Source organism: Microcaecilia unicolor, chromosome 14 (genome assembly GCF_901765095.1).
Source record: "Microcaecilia unicolor chromosome 14, aMicUni1.1, whole genome shotgun sequence".
Classification (NCBI taxonomy): Eukaryota; Metazoa; Chordata; class Amphibia; order Gymnophiona; family Siphonopidae; genus Microcaecilia; species Microcaecilia unicolor.
Genome location: NC_044044.1, coordinates 47,341,294 through 47,357,887, shown reverse-complemented (window position 1 = coordinate 47,357,887; position 16,594 = coordinate 47,341,294). Strand labels below are relative to the sequence as shown.

The window sequence follows — 16,594 nt, the reverse complement described above, 5'->3', positions numbered from 1 at the left end:
AAAAGTTGTTCACTGCAGATCACAACTGCTCAGAGGACAGAAGAGCAACATCTAGACCCAATTCTGTTTGCTCTCACTAAGCCTGTTAGACTCTAAAGAGCACAGATCTCCAGAAACGTGTTCCACTCACTCTGGTGGGAAGCATTCACCATCACTGGCTTCATTCTCTGCAAAATCTTGAGATGATTCCAAATACTCCGTCTCTAAAGCAAAAGGTTCTACAATCCCGCCGTCATGCCCACTCTTCATCTAAAGACATAGCTTACCCTGTTCAGAAGATGGATTCTTTGGGAAGAAACGGAGCCCAGTCTGGATCTTTAGTCTCCTGAAGTATACAGAAGCCCCTAAAGAGGTGGTATCTGTTTCTACCCACCGCTTGTTCTTCAAGTAGTATATCCAAGATGTGGCGGCCTCCAGTTCTAGAACCTCGGTAGCTAACAAGATGGACATAAAATGCAAAGTCCAGAAGCTTCATGCTTTAATGAAGTGCAGTTGTCCCACCCTTCTATGACGAAGGCCAGAAGATCAAAGGATCATTCCAGCAAGCTGGCACGGAAAGATAGGAAATCGACGGACCAAACATTTTTTTTAAAAAAGTGGTTCTTTCCATGCCTTTGCCCATTCTTCCAGATCTATCATTTTTTCCATGCCTTCTTTCCAGTTCTTCTCTGCAATGATGGTAATAAAAAATGTAGAGATAGTGTTTAGAAATTATCTTAAGCAAGTTTTGAATATTTCTGATGCGGATAATACGCTATTGTCTAAATTATTTTATTTGTCAAATTCAACTATTGAGTCCGAACAGGGAGAAACAAGCTGTTAATGATCCCAAAATTGCCAACTTAACATAATTTCTTGAGACCTCCCAGGATATTATTTCCAATAGAGCTACTTTACTTGTTACTTTTGTCACTGAGAAGGATAAATTGTTAGCCTTAAAGGCTTATTTTTCAAAGAAAGATTTGATGTATTGCGGTCAGAAGATTAGTATTTTTCCTGATATTTGTAGAGCTTACCCAGCTGAGAAGGAGAAAGTTTCTTCAATTAAAATGGAAAGTATTAGCTATTGGAGTTGCTTTTTTCTTAAGGTTTTCTCATAGATGTTTAATTTCCTATCTGCAGACGAATGATGTGTTTAATGATCCTTCTCAACTGGAGCCTTTCCTTTTGAATAAGTAAATATAGTTTGTTTCTTTGATATCTTTTCTCTGGGGAAGGATGGGTATAGGGGAAGTTAGATAAGTCAACAGTATTACCCTTAATTGTTTAGTAATTTTTCTCTCTCTTCTCTGCGTTAAGGTTAGCTTCTGTAATGGTGGTGAATTGAATAAGTTGTTTTTTCTTTCCATTATGACTATAATGGTACAATGTAATTGTATTGTGATTTCATTTCTACTGTAGTTATTTTCAAATTTCAATTTAAAAAACATAGAATAAAAAGTGGTCTTACAAGTGAACCTTGAGGAGCCACTTGACACTTTGCATTGTAGAGTTGACTCCACTAGCCATCGTCCTTTGTGAACAATCGGTTGAGAGGCAGAAAACAGAGTTTATAACCCATTGGTCCTCTCCTATACTGCCCAGCTTGCTTATTAGTCTTTCAGGGGTAGAGGATTTGGGTTTAGAAGCAGGGAAGCTCTCGCATAGAATAGTAGGAACCCAATAGTTATCCAAGAAATGCCAGAAGAGACACTTCCAGGAGAAGTGCAAGAAGCATTTAATTGGAATCCTTCAAGAACCTCAGCTGTAACTATAGAACTCCTAGGCTGACTTAACTAAGGGTCTTAAAGAAGACATCCACAAAAAACTGGCATACGTCCTGTGCACAAGGGATAACATTATTGAAGAGAAGGCAAAAGAGACAATAGACTTTATCAAGGGCCAGAGCTTCATAGTGAAGACATTTATCAGCAGCTGTGGCAGCAATGTCATCTGCCTCGATAAAGCTCATATTGTCATACTTCTTCCGACAATTATATTTGCAGAAAAGGAGATGTAAAATTTCAAAGGTGACCACACGAGCGGCACCAAATCAAGACGGCTAGGCAGACAGAAAGCAAGTGAAGTCTCAACTAATGTCCTAACCGAAACCTTCAACATCTGTTTTAACTTTAAGAATGGGGAAAGATAATACCAGTGAGAGTGCACCTTAACGGCACTGCAGCCTTTTCTGAGTAGCACAAGTTTCATCTCGGGAGAAGCCAAATCTTCAAAGACACCTGTCCTGTGGAAGTAAGTGCGTTCCTGGTGCAGTTAACGATGTCTTCCTTTGAGCCCTCTGGCTGCCGCATCTTTCATTTGTCTTTCTGGGAGGGTAATGTTCCTCATTAGCATAACTTCAGCGCTAATGTCATAGATATCGTGTATCCACTTCTTCCATGAGAGAGTAAAGTTGAGAGATCATCCAAAGTTTTGCTAAGTATCTGCTGTTTTATCTCAAGCGACACCTGTTTTTCTTCACGCTTACTTTACACGCTAGACTGTAAGATCCAGATTGGAAACCAACTCAACTGTTTTATCTTCTGTGACAGGCTGGGTTTAGTAATATCCAAAAGAATTTTTTCTAAGCGGATAGATGTCTGTATGCTTTTGTGCTATACATAAGCAGGTCTCAACTTGCAGGTCAAGGCTACATCTTACCAAGTTGGGGCCATTACATCATTCGTAATGGCCCAACTCTACGAGCAGTAGCTCGGTCCTCTACGTGTACTTTTACTTCCCAGTATTCTTTGGCTAATGCATCGAAAATGAATGTTGGCTTCAACCGAGCAGTTCTAATAAACCTTTTTTGCCCCAAGTCTTTTCCTCAACATTTCTAAATGCGAGGCAATAGTCTTTTCCAACCCTGGTACACCGCTTCCTCCTCTATTGAAAGCAGCCTTCTCCCCTTCTTGGACACAGTTCAGATTTTGGTTGTTATTTTTGATTCCAAGTTGAACCTTTAAGCCTCAAATTTGCTCTTCGCCGCTCTCTATTTTGTACCCTTTTCCTTTCCGTTGTCATCTCTCATCTTGCCTACTACAACTCCCTGTATGCTGGTTTCCCTCTCTACTCCATCAAAAGCCTTCAACTTGTCCAGTCAACTGCGGTCAAACGTCTTTACTTTTCTCATCGTTTTGGTCACGCTTACTCCCCTTCTTCACCTAGAACGTTGGCTTCCCTTTACAGCTCGTATGAAGTTTAAAATTCTTTGCCTTGTTTTCAAATCGCACCTCCCGTCTGCACCGGTTTCCCTATATTTCCACCTATTCCCTTACCTTCCTTCCCTCCCGCTTTCCGTACGATTGTCTCTGAGGAAACTTCCTTAAATTTCTTTGGCCTTTCCTTCTGAAACGCACTACACCTCTATTCAGGAAACCTTTTTTTAATTTATTTATTTATTCGTATTATTAAATTTATTACAAGCAAAAATCTTGTGCAGGAAAGTATCCGTTTAACAATAACATACACCAACGTAATAAAAAGAAAAGAAAAGGTGAAAGAAAAAAAAAGGAAATTCCTCACATTTTCGATAAAGGAACAATACTCAAGTCCATAAATTCGGATCCAAGATTTCGGAAAACAAAGGGAGAAGAACATTACATAGGAAAAAAAAATCACAAGATATGCAAATTCAACTAAGCAGAGTTATTTTATATATTTAGCGCTTTTCCACTTTTACTGAGGCTATAAGTGCCGACACATGAGCAGGTTCTGTAAATACATATTTTTTTTCCCTAAGCTTTATTATGCACTTGCAGGGGTATCTTAAAAAAAAGGTACCCCCCAAGTGCAGAATTTCAGGCTTAAGGAGCAGAAATTGTTTCCTCCGTCTTCTTGTCTCCTTAGAGACGTCCGGAAATAATAGTACCTTAAAACCTAAAAAAGGTTTATCCTTGTTACGAAAAAACAGACGAAAAATCCAACTCTTATCTGGTAACAATGCGACTGTTGCCACTAATGTGGCTGCAGTCGCTAGTTCAATATCCGAAGTCTCCAACAAAAGTGAAACATCTAATGGAGCTTCAGGTTGATCTAGGTCTTTCCCGGGGATATAATAAGCCATAGTCATTGGTGGTAAGTTTTGTTCAGGAATTAATAATATTTCGCGCATATAGCGCTTCAACATTTCCAAGGGAGCAACATTTTGAAGTTTAGGAAAATTGACGAATCTAAGGTTACAGTTTTTAGTATAATTGTCAAAGATTTCCATTTTAACTCTTAGGCTCGTCAAATCTTTAATCATAGTAGGTTGTACTGTTTCAAATTTCATAATTCTTTGATCCATTTTAACAACTTTATCATTCAAGTCTTTTATCTGCTCTTCTTTCTTTTGTAAATCTTTTTCCAAGGTTTTTAATTTAGGTAATACCTCATTAGACTGTTTTAGGAATAACTGCCCAAGGTTAGAGACTAAATCCCACAAAGCTTCTAATGTAACCTCCTGGGGTTTAACCAGGAATTCTGTAGGAATTTCAAACCTTACAGTTTGCTCGGATGTGGCACTCTGTTCCTCAGAGCTTCTCTCCTCAATCCGCGGCGTTTCCATGGGCAAACTGCCCTCCAGTCCGGCCCCAGATGTGATATCAGCTTCCATTCGGCGTTCTTCTGGGCCCCTACCCTCTTCCGGGGTGGACCCTGTCGATTCCTCGAGGAACGAACTGGCGCCAAGCGGTTGAGGAGGAGGGGTGCGCTCGGCGGGGCTCAGAGTAACTTCACGCTTACTCCCCTTCTTCACCTAGAACGTTGGCTTCCCTTTACAGCTCGTATGACGTTTAAAATTCTTTGCCTTGTTTTCAAATCGCACCTCCCGTCTGCACCGGTTTCCCTATATTTCCACCTATTCCCTTACCTTCCTTCCCTCCCGCTTTCCGTACGATTGTCTCTGAGGAAACTTCCTTAAATTTCTTTGGCCTTTCCTTCTGAAACGCACTACACCTCTATTCAGGAAACCTTGACTGCCCCAACTTGACATTTGGGGCAGTCAAGACTTGACGTTTCGTCCTTTAGATTGTAAGCTCCTTTGAGCGGGGACTGTCCTTCTTTGTTAAACTGTACAGCGCTGCGTACCCCTAGTAGCGCTCTAGAAATGTTAAGTAGTAGTAATATCAAGTCCTGGGAAATAATAAAAGAAAGTGGCTTGTGTGTGTTAAGAGGGAGCTGCTTGGCATCAGATGACATCACTAACTTGCGTGTCTGGGTTTTGTTTTTCCTCTTTGCTTTGCTGAATCACATTACATTACAATGGAGATGTAGAAAGGAACTAGTTGCGGGGGACGGTACAAGGAGAATTATGTGATGGCGAGAGAGCTCATGTCTCTGTTAAGTTTACAGTACTTACGGGCCCATTTTCAAAATATCAATTATTTACCCTTGGAAAGAAATCTTTTAAAAACGGGCCCCCTCCCCTTTTTTATTTAAACGTGTCTAAGTATGTCTTACATTCTTGGATAGTTTGAATTTCCCTTTTATGGGTCTGATAAGGTCACAGGGTCACGTTGGGAATTTTATACCTAAAATAGTTTACTACTTGTAGATTCTCTATCCAGCATAGCTCCTGCAGCACATCTGCTCTGCCTGGTAATTTTCTTCCCTGGGTAGTGTGGAATTTCTTGGTCTTCAACAAGGGCATTAGGGAATCTCCCTGGGGGTAAGAGGACACCAGTTGCGGTGCCATAGTGATTAAAATAGGCCAGATCCCTTTTTTCTTTTCATACAGTACTAAGACATTTCATGAAATGTTATAGCTACCACGTTTATACCAAATCTGAGAGAAGATTTTTTTTTCACTCGATATGTAATGAATCTATGGAATTTGTTGTCAGAGAATGCAGTTAACATAGTTGCATCGAAATATTATCAGCCATTGTAGACGTGGAAAAACCACCACTCGTTTTTGGGTGTCAGCAATGTACCCACTCCCGGGTCATTGTGACCTGTGTTGGCCATTGAAAGAGGATGCTGAGCTAGAAAGGCCTTTGGTTTGACCCAGAATAATAGCACATCTCACGTTCTTCTGTTTCCTCAGGAGGTTGAAGAAGCCCACCGGGAATTATTGAAGTCATTAGAGGGCGCACGGTCGAGAAGAGACGGGGCCGTGTTGGAGACAAATAGACGGGAAAATAGCCATCTCATCCACGAAGGGACTCCTGCCTCTTTCTACATGAGCAGCTTGTACTCGGCGTCCGCTTCAGAAGACGGTAAGCGGAATAAAAACTAAGCGAGAGGCGCACATTTTCTAATGCATGCTTAAAACCTTCAGCAAATTAGGAAAACAAACAAATGGATTATAGCACAAAACTATGTATATAGCCTTGACTTTTTTTGGGGGGGGGGGGAGGGGGGAGGAAGGGGGGGTATTTTTGAAAATATTTTTTTGAGAGGAAAAGAACTTACACCAGGGTTGGGCAATCAAAGTTGTAACTTGGTTTCTCCGAGGACAAGCAGGATTGTATATTCTCACAAGCGGTTAGATGCCGATCCGCGTCGCCCAGTCCGGCATTTATGCCAAAGTTTAAAAAAAAAAAGGCAGAGCTTTGCGAAGCGCGAACTGCACTCCACTGCACACGCACGAGTGCCTTCCCACCCGCCGTGAGATCGCGGTCCCGTCAGTTTCGGTTTTTTCCGCGTGAAGAGCAGCTGCGTTTTCTCAGTCTCTCTTCACATGCCCGGCTTTAGAGCTTTTTTGAGTGCCTTCGGCCTTTGTTTTTTTTTTTTTTTATTGAGGTGTTTCTTTGTCTAAAAAACCCCCAAAAGCCTTATTTTTTGTTTCCTTTATTTTCGACGAGGGACGGTTTAGGCCCTGGCTTCAGTCGGGTACTCCCTTCCTTTTTTCGTGACTTCGCCCCTTTTTCAGGCGTCATCCGGCCGTTTGATTTGGCCGGTGAAGTTTTCCCGTCCGTGTCCAAGAAGACTCCCGGCGGCTTCAAGCGTCGTACCCAGTGCAAGCGGACCGTCTCAAGGAAGGACACCTATTCTTGGTGTCTGAAGGGCCCCACCATAGCCCCGCTAACTGTGTTCTCTGTCTTCCTATGAAGAAGAGGACCCAGGTTTCCCGAGAGGCTTGAGGTCGGAGGTGTCAGCATTTACGTCGAGGAGCGCGATACGCGTCGGGCGAAGGCCAAGAAGCACCAGCATCAGACGCTCTCGATAGATGGCGCCGGGAGCTCCGGGGCGCCGAGGGATTCGGCACCCGAGAAGCATCGGCACCGGGAAGACCGCGCTCCCTCCGTACAAGAGGTGCCGACGCGCTTGTCTCCAAGCAGCTGAGATCCCGCTCCCGTATCGGCCCCAGCAGTTTTGCAATCTGCGCCTCCCGATGCCGGCCTTCGACGAGCGCATCCGGGCCTTGCTCCCTGAGCCGCCGGATGGCCTTATACGGCGCTGTGCTTCGGTATCGGGGGGGTGTTTGCGCTTACCGTATCTTCTGCCGCGGCCCCGCCCGGACCTCAGACTGCTTGTGTCCCCGTTGTCGAAGTCCACCCAGGCCGGTACCCCGTCAATGTCGGCGGAGGAAGCTTCCTCAAGGACACGGTTCCTCGGCATCGAGGCAGGCTCGGTCTCGATCATCCCATAGCGATATCTTGGTGTCTGACACCAAGTAGGAGCGCTCGTGGGAATCAGAGGAGGATCCCAGATACTTTTCCTCAGATGAGTCTTACGGGATTCCTTCTGAGCCCTCCGCACCGCTTGAAAGGAGACAGTCTCTGTCGGAGAGCTTTTCTTTCCCATCTTTTCTAAAGGAAATAGCCGATGCCGTTCCATTTCCTTTGAAAGGTGCTCAAGGTCCCGGACTATACATCTCCTCCTAAAGAGGCTGTGATGGCTCCTCTCCAAGAGGTACTCTGCAGTCCTCATTAGAAAGCGGGCATCCCTTCCGTCGGTCCCTGTCGTCCCCGAGAAGATTGACACCCAGTAGCGGATCCACGGTGAGGCTGGGTTTGTAAGGCCTCAGTTGCCTCACAACTCCTCCAGAGAGAGAAGTTAGGATCCTGGATTCTTTTGGGAGGAAGGTGTACCGGGCTTCGACTCTGATCGCCTGTATTCAATCGTACCGGCTCTTCGCGAGGGTTTACTTGCGAAGTTCGGCGAGACAGCTGTCAGACTTGGTCGATACACTCCCTCCAGAGCAGACCGAGCCTTTTCGCCAATCGGTCAAGCAGCAGAAGGCGTGTCGAAAGTTCTCGGCGGGTGAAAACGGCACCCCGGCCGACAGGCCGAGCGGGATAACGCAACCGCACGAGCGGTCTCTTCACACGGGCAGGGCCCACAAGATCTTCTGAGCGTGGGGCATCCCCTCAGTGGATCTTTTTGCCACTCTGATCAACCACAAGGCCCCTTAGTTCTGTTCCAGGCTTCAGGTCCACGACAGGCACGCCTTCTACTCAATCGGGGGACAGGTCTCCTGGACGCTTATCCTCCGATACCTCTAGCGGGAAAAACTTTGTACCAATTTAAGTAAGACCGCGGAACCACGATTCTGAGCGCGCCGTACCGGACACCGCAGATTTGGTTCCCTCTTCTTCTGGAATTATCCTCCGAAGAACCGTGGAGATTACAGTGTTTTCCGACTCTCATCGCTCAGAACGAGGGGTCGCTTCTGCATCCCGATCTCCAATGTCTGGCTTTCACAACTTGGACGTACTTGACCCGAAAGGCCGTTTTCTCGGTGGCTGTTCGGCTCGTAGGGTCAGCGAGCTTCAGGCTTTAGTAGCGGATGTACCTTACGCTAAGTTTCATCACAACAGAGTAGTCCTCCACACCCACCCTTAAGTTCCCGCCGAAGGTGGTGTCTGAGTTGCATGTGAACGAGTCGATTGTCTCGCCGACATTCTTTCCCCGCTGACCTCACGCCCGTCCTACATGGAGCGGACAAGGCCCCGCAGACGGTCCGCCCGGCTTTTTGTTTCTTTCGATCCCAACAGGGTGGGGGTCGCCTCGGAGGGTCAGTCACGGCTCAAAAAATCAGAGCCGCGGCCGTGTCTGTAGCCCACTTGAGATCAGCCTCCGCTGTAGAAATTTGCGAGGCCGCCTCGAGCAGGGTATCCGGCACGGCAGTCGGTTCGGGCAGTCAGTGTTTTAGAACCCGTTTGGGGTCTAGAATCCAACTTCACCCTCCTAGGCCCATTTTATTCTGTTCCAGGCTGCACTTTTACGTTTAGAGCGTATATCGTTTCAGGTTAACGTGCGTAATGTCGCGAGGCCCAGTTAACCGACGGTGGTTGTTTTCGGAGAGCCTGGACGCTAGGGATTCCCCACTCGTGAGACTACGCAAGCCCGCTTGTCCTCGGAGAAAGAGAAGGTACTTAACCTGTAGCGCGTATTCTCCGAGGACAGCAGGCTTCTTCATATTCTCGCAATCCTGCCCACTTCCCCTTGGAGTTGCTTCTTTATTTTATTTTTATGCGTTTTTGCTTTAAAAGTGAAACTGAGGGAACTGCTTTCTCGCAGCGGACGGGAAGGCACTTGCAAAAACGTGCAGCGGAGCGCAGCTCGTGCTTCACAAAGCTCTGGCTTTTTTACCTCGGCATAAACGCCGGACCGGTGACACGGCTCGGCGTCTACCCACTCGTGAGAATATGAATCGTGCTGTCCTCTGAGAATACCCGTTACAGGTATCTTCGCTTTACGGTTCCCAAACCTGATCCCGGAGGGACCCCAGCCAGGTTTTAAGGATATCCGCAATCAATATTGATGAGAAATATACACTGCGTGGAAATCTCTCTCCTTAAAATATCATTTCAGATATCCTGAAAACCTGACTGGCCGGGGTGCTTCCCAGACCAGGTTGGGGAATCACTGTTTTTACATGCCAATTTTATTTTTGTTAAAAAAGCCATTTTTAAGGGCACTAAAACTCGGGCAGTCTATATACTATATAGTACACATCTCGGTTACAGGATTCATAGCTAGTGTCGGTAGTTATCTTTCGAAGAAGTTTTCACTTTTCAGGATGCATTTACATTCAGGACACACACTGGTCTTTTTCTCTTAAGCAGCAGCTCTTTCTCTGGATGTATATACCAGTCCGTGCATTTTTTTTTTGTATTGATGCAAGTTTTTTGTCCTCGCCAGGCCTTGCAGACCCCCCAGAAGAAACTCCCAGGCTGTGACCTTTTTACAAAGGTAGTTTAACACCAAGCAGGTTCACTCCGAGCTTTACCGCCTCTCTCACCTGCAACGGAATGCGATCTGGCTCCAACAGATACGCGGCAAGACTCATCATCCCTTACGAATGGAGTAAAGAGGGGGAAGGGGGGCCTCCCTCCGGTACGAGGGGCCAAAGGAGGCACTTCAAAGCACGGACAGCTCAAGGGCTACTACACGGGAGTGAAAACTGGAACTCAGAGGCGAGGGAGAGAGAAAAATATCAGTGAAACTGGAAATTAAAAAAAAAAAAAAAGGCGCATGCTAGCTTAATAAATTAAAAATTATATCTATAAATATATATATAGTTATATACCTATTTAAAAAGAATAAAGGCATACACGGTTTTGCTTTCAAATAGGATATGCACCCTTTTCCTCCCCTCATGTTCTGCCTTTGTTAGCATGTTTATCAGAGAATGGGGTGCGTACCCCCCCCACCCCTCCTATGGGCTGGGAATGTGTTGTACCCTTGAGGTCCGCTTGAGAGAGCGAGAGAGAGACTGAAGGAAGAGCTGCTACCCAGCAGAGAGAGACTCGGTGACGGTCTCTAGAAAATGCACTATTACCTAGAGGTTGGGGCTGCTTCCTTTTTTTTTTTATTTTATTTGTTTTATATAAATATGTATGTATGTGCATTTTTGTTTTTGTAAATAATTTACTTTGGGTTTTCTTCCCAACTTGTAATAAACAAGGCTTGTGTCACCACTAGCTCACTTGTAGTCAACGAATTTCTGGCTCAGGGGGGATGGGGAAGTGGATCTTTTGAATCCAAGGGCACACTGCCTCGGGCCAGAAAAATCAAACTGCCTGTTCTCTTCCAGTCTTCAGCTCAGCAAAATGCTGAGCGATGTTAGCACTCAGGAGGATGCTAAGCTGAAAAAGGAGTGAGCGCGGCGCATGAAACCAAAACAATGTAATCTGGTTTTATTTTCGACAGTTTACAACGGTGGGAACGTGTTCATACGTACTCTAATAGTCTGATCTGGAAACCAAAAAGACCATTTATCTTACAATTCAGTAAGGATTCTATTTGGCATGTTTGGGACTGGGTTGAAGCTAGCATTCATCAGAAAAGAATGAACTCGGGGGAAGGGGCTTTACAAATCCAGATTTGGGTATTCAGGGTTTATCCAAAGCGTGTTCTGATTTAGCATCACAGACAAGGGAAACATAGAAGAAGGGGTAGAAACAATAGATCCTACTAGACAGTAGGTGACCTGGATACTCTGTGGGGAAGAGAGTCAGTCACGGACGGTAAATAAAAAGTCAGCAAGAATGAGATTAATACACAATATTCTAAAGCCGACCCCTCTTTCAACACGGGACATTAGTTTTTTTTTGTTGTTTTGTTTTGTTTCTTGTAAGTCCAGCTTTGCCATTCACAGAACATTCCTGCGGAAGTCTCGAGGCGGCAGGTTTCTTTCTTCTACTACGCCTGCGCTTGCTCTTCTTCCGCAGCCTTTGCGGCCGCCTTGAGTATAGGGTCCCGGCCTGCCATCACTTCCTGGAGCTTCAAGAAGGTTGGGTTGCGGGAGGAAAAGTTGTTTCTCTGAAATGCAGGAGGGCAGAGTTTCATGTCAGCAGAAGAATCGCTATTACCTTTTTAGGATCATTTAAACCAGCGGTGCGCCGGAGCCGGCTCGCACCAATTTTCTTCCGACTCGCGAGCCGGTTGTTAAAAAGCGCGAGCCGGCTCTGGCTCTCCTCCCTCCCTCCGGATCCGGTCCCTCACCGACTCCTTGCCTGCCCGCTGCCAGCGCTGACTTTCCCCCCCCCTGCCAGTTCGCGGTTTAAAAACGGCCACCGAGACTTCAAGAGGCGGCCCGGTGGCCATTTTGAAGGAGTCGGTGAGGGACCGGATCCGGAGGGAGGGAAGGGAATTTGCTGAACAACTCGGGAGGGGGTGGCAGGGGAAAGAAGGGAGTTGCTGGGCACGGGTGGGTGGATGGAGGGGAGAGAAGGGTCGCCGGGTACGGGCGCATGCGGGGCAGGGGAGAGAGTAGAAATGCTGGACATGGATGGAGGGGAGGGAAGAGTGAGGAAGGAGATGAGATGAGAGAAAAGGAAGAGAGGAGAAAAACTGCACACGGTTGAAGAAAATAGACAGAAGCTGAGGACCGGAAAGGAAAGAAAGAAATGGAAAGGAAGCCCTGGAAACGGAGGTAAGAGGACAGATAGCAGCAGAATCGGATACCGGGCCAGCATGATCAGAAAAACAAAGTCATCAGACAACAAAGGTAGAAAAATTTCATTTTATTTTCATTATAGTGTTTGGAATATGTTCTTCACGTTGAGAATCAGGTGCTCAACATTAAAAGTTTATATTTACTTATTTATTTATGGCATTTTATCGCACATTAAACATGAATTAGATTGGAACCTGGGATTATTTAATTGTTTTGTCCTGGAGTAATGCATTGCCCACGCCCCCAGGCTCTCTCCCTGGCTATAGCCAGGTCTGCACTTTGGGGGGGGGGGGGGGGGGGAGGGGGCGCAGAGGGAGACCGGGGAGAGAGCCTGTTAAACATTTACCAGCACACCACTGATTTAAACCATTCTCTCTTTCCAAAATCCTCAGTGATGTTTGTTAGATCAGCGTGGACTTGGAATACTGCACCATACCCTCCCCCCCCCCCCCCCCCCCAAGCATATTTTACCGTCTCCTACGTCACCCAGCCATCGCACCACTCTGCTGCTGAAGACGAGTAAGTACAGACTAAGGGCCTCGAGATTGGTACAGGTGAGCCCTCTCCCGCCACACTCCTTTCTCCCAGTAAGCTCCGTCGCAGGCCACACTCACCCCTACAGACAGCCGTAGAAGGCCCGTGCCACTGTGCGTCCCCCGGAGATTTTTCAGTGCCAGGCCTTGGCTCTCTAACGATACCAGAAAACCTTTCAGGCCTCGTTCGGTAATCTTGTTCACTGAGTCGCAGAAAAGAATGAATAAAAGAGAAGGTAGAGCGGTAGTAGGTTAGTTCAGTCTAGCGTATTGTTACACAAAGATACTAAACACATAATAAAAGGTACACCCTCTGCTAAGCCTGATCCGATTTGTCAAAATATTAAAACATGGCTGTTTCCCCCAAAAAAGCACGATGGATTGGAGGAGGAGGAGAGAGGTAAGGTTGACAGCGAGTGGAAAACGACATCTGTAAAAGTCACCCCACGGCCACTTTGAGGTTCTATCCGCAGCACAGCTCAGGGTCGCTTGCGCTCTACGCTAGCCCCCTCCTCCTCCTCCCGCCGACCGGATCACAACCGCCTGTGGGCGAGTCTCGGAGACACACTCTCAGCGGTCTCACAGTTCCCTCCCAGAGAAGAGCACCTCCCCTCGGCCCTCATTTATCTTTCCCCCAAGTCTTATTACCTGTCCTTCAACTCTTTCTAGGCTCCGGTTACCTCATTGTCTTCTCCATTCTGTTCCTTCCTAGCGCCTCTCAACTTTTTCCCACCTTCTAAAGTTCTTTCACCCTTCTCCTTTCGCACCCCTTCTCCTTTTTTATCCCCTTCTTCTCCATTCTGAGCTCTTCTCACCGCTTCTTTCCCCTTTCTAGCAGCTGTTGTCTCCTCCTAGCCATCCTCAGTCTTTTGCCCCTGCCTCCCAGGGTCAACATCAGACCCATCTCCAAGCCCCAACCGTTTCTCTAATATGCCCGTCACTAGAATCCTTCTCCTTCACACCTCTCTCCCCCCAGCCCCTGTTTTAGCTCCAAGCTGCTTTCTGCAAGCCCTTCCTTGCATCAGGCTCGTTACCCAGGCCCTTCTGCCACACCACCGTCTGACAGCCCCAGCTACGTCCCTTCTCCCACGCGCCACGTCGGTCCGCAGCAGCCCCGAACCCCAGCGTCAGCTGTAGAGAAATAGCGTGGGAATCCCTGGCGTAGCGGCTCAGTAATCTCCCTCTTCCTTTGCTCCTCTACCTCACCCCCACGCACCAGCGTCGCTCTAGCTCTCTCCACTCTTATTGCTCCCTGGGTCCAACGTCACCTCTCCCTCTCAGCTATCGGTCAGCATCAGTTCCTCCCTCCTGCCCCGGGCCTGGCGTCTCTCCTTTCCGCCACCATACCGGGTCAGACCATGAAGCTCGGGATCCTGTCAATTACCTGGCAAAATCCAAAAAGAATAAAATAGATTTCATACTGCTTATCCCGAGAATAAGCAGCGGATCGTCCCTACCTTCTCCTTAATAATAGTCTACGGACTTTTTAAAACCCCGCTAAGCTAACTGCTTTGACCACATTCTTCTGGCCGTGAATTCTAGAGTTTAATTACACGTGCTTTACAGGGAACCGGATACGTCTAGCGGTTTTAGAGCAGCTTCAGTGACTCCTATGAGGATCTGGGATAGGTCCTGAAGGATGACTAGTGGGGGCTCTCTCTTCAGCCACAGCAGTGTCTTTTCAACCTCCCCCCTCCTCCCCCCCCCCCCTACTGAAAATATGGAAGGCAGTTTGCTTTAAAGTCCAGCAGCTCTGTGCAGACGTTTTAAGCTAACAGCAAGTTGGGACCGTTTGGCTTTTGCAAAGAATAATACATTCCCGCAAGGGTGATGCTGGCTAAATGTCACCCACTATCCTGGCTCCATTCAACTCTGCTTGCGCAGAGAAAAAAAACCTTTAGCAGCGCATAATCAGGCATTACTTTTAAATATTTAAGCTAGACCTACCTAGTCGGCCTAATGATTAAAGCCAGCCCTGCTCCCGGTCAGCGCCCAATTTATTACCTGCCGCCAAAGGGTAGAACACGGCCTTAACTTCAGATTCCAGTATCACTTTGGGGGGCAGTTGTACATGCGCTTACTTGCAAGGTTGAGGTTGATGAGAGTTCTGTTCCCTAGCAGGAAGACGTGACCATCTCTATATTCAACCGGTTCCAGAAGCGGGTGTAGGACTTCTGCGGGTTCGGGCGGCTGCGGATATAAGCGGAGAAAGCACGTGAAGCGCGGCTCACATGCAGATATATATTTTCCAAGGCAACGCGTATACGTATCTGTATTTTCTACGCTGCAGGTGCTGGAACTCCCTCCCTCCCTCTCTCACAGAAATGTTCTGGGCATTTTTGTGGGCGGGTGAAGGAATTGTAATTTCTCTGGAAGCCCCAAGCCGATCTGGCCTATAATTTGTTTTCTGTACCCCACGCTTTTCCACTCACGGCAGGCTCGATTAGTCTTTTCATCAGTTTTTACCCGTCAAATTTAGTAGTCCCGTTCCATTAAGTTGTTGGAAAAAGATTTTGCCCCCAAAAAATCATACACATTTACTCAGAGCTCTTCCATAACAACAGATTCTTACTAAAATGAAATGAAAGGTGAAAAAAAGAATAATAAGCGGAGGGGAAAAAAGACCTCGGTCCAAAATGTCACAACTACTCCAGATTCCGACAGCGGTCGGAAGCGCGTAATCATAAGTATTGCCACACCGGGACAGACCGAAGGTCCGTCGAGCCCGGCATCCCGTTTCCAACGGCGGCCAATCCGGGTCACAAACACCCGGCAGGATCCCAAAAAAGTTCATACGCGTTACGACGCCGATCTCCGAATAACGGCGGATCTTCCCCGAGTCAATTTAATAACGGTCTACGGCCTTTTCCTTTAGGAAGCCGTGCGGACCTTTTTTTAAGCCCCGCTAAGCTAACCGTCGTTTACCGCAATCTCTGGCGATGAAATCCAGAATTTAATGACATGTCGAGTGAAGAAAAAGTTTCTCCAATAATCCTATTAAATTTACTACTTTGTAGTTTCATCACATGCAGCGTAGTCCTAGTATTTTTGGAAAAAGTAAATAACCGATTCACATCCGCCCCTTTCCGCTCGACTCATTATTTGATAGACCTCTAGCGTATTTCGGCCGTCTTTTGTCCAAGCCGAAGAGCCCCAGACGCTTCGGCCTTTCCTCATAGGTCAGGAAAAACCCGCACTTAACGCTTATGAAATGTTTCAAACAAAATTGAAGACTTGCCACGCTTCACAAGGAAATAAGACAGCGGTGTCACTTCTTTCTTCACAACATAATCTTTAAAGCCAGTATGGAGGAGTATCATAGAAGCACTTATCTTAAACTGAGTACTCGCTATTTGTTTAATGTTTGAGGAAACTTAGAGGGACAAAAAAACAAACAAACAAACCAAAGTCTGCTGTCTGGGGGGGGGGGGGGGGGGGGGGGGGGGGGGGGGCGGGAAGCTCAAATCTTCTATCTCGTAGCCATAATCAGACAGGAAAATTGTCTGGGCTTTCCTGTTTGACGACGGATGTTTTCACACTCAAAATGGGCAAAACGAATAGCCATTTTCCAAAGGGAACCGTCCAATATTTGAACCACAAAAAACCCGGGACATGAACATCTGTCTGATTTCATGTTCAAAAAGAAGGCCACAAAGACATTTCTACAGAACAGAGGAGAGGAGCAGCCTAATAAGTTAGCGCAGTGTACTGAAAAGCAAAAGGACACACTCAAATAGCACTATAACTT

The 16,594-nt window shown here is 46.6% G+C and overlaps 2 protein-coding genes across 11 annotated transcripts in view; one reads left to right on the top strand and one right to left on the bottom strand.

The window, feature by feature from the left end:
- The window catches only part of ARHGEF11 (Rho guanine nucleotide exchange factor 11), a 202,775-nt gene extending 191,939 nt beyond the window's left edge, over positions 1-10,836 (top strand). For 7 of the 8 annotated variants that reach the window (XM_030187312.1, XM_030187311.1, XM_030187316.1 and 4 more), the window contains 2 exons: positions 6,008-6,179; positions 10,054-10,836. In XM_030187312.1, the coding sequence (XP_030043172.1) occupies positions 6,008-6,179; positions 10,054-10,091 (210 nt within the window). In that variant the 3' untranslated portion in view covers positions 10,092-10,836. Of the gene's footprint in view, positions 1-6,007; positions 6,180-10,053 lie in introns of those variants that run through there. The other variant, XM_030187318.1, reaches the window with a different exon arrangement.
- A 200-nt stretch (positions 10,837-11,036) lies between these two features.
- The window catches only part of LRRC71 (leucine rich repeat containing 71), a 42,684-nt gene continuing 37,126 nt past the window's right edge, over positions 11,037-16,594 (bottom strand). For all 3 annotated transcript variants that reach the window (XM_030187516.1, XM_030187515.1, XM_030187518.1), the window contains 3 exons: positions 14,928-15,036; positions 12,928-13,049; positions 11,037-11,676 (listed from right to left, as the gene is read on the bottom strand). In XM_030187516.1, the coding sequence (XP_030043376.1) occupies positions 11,557-11,676; positions 12,928-13,049; positions 14,928-15,036 (351 nt within the window). In that variant the 3' untranslated portion in view covers positions 11,037-11,556. The remainder of the gene's footprint in view (positions 11,677-12,927; positions 13,050-14,927; positions 15,037-16,594) is intronic.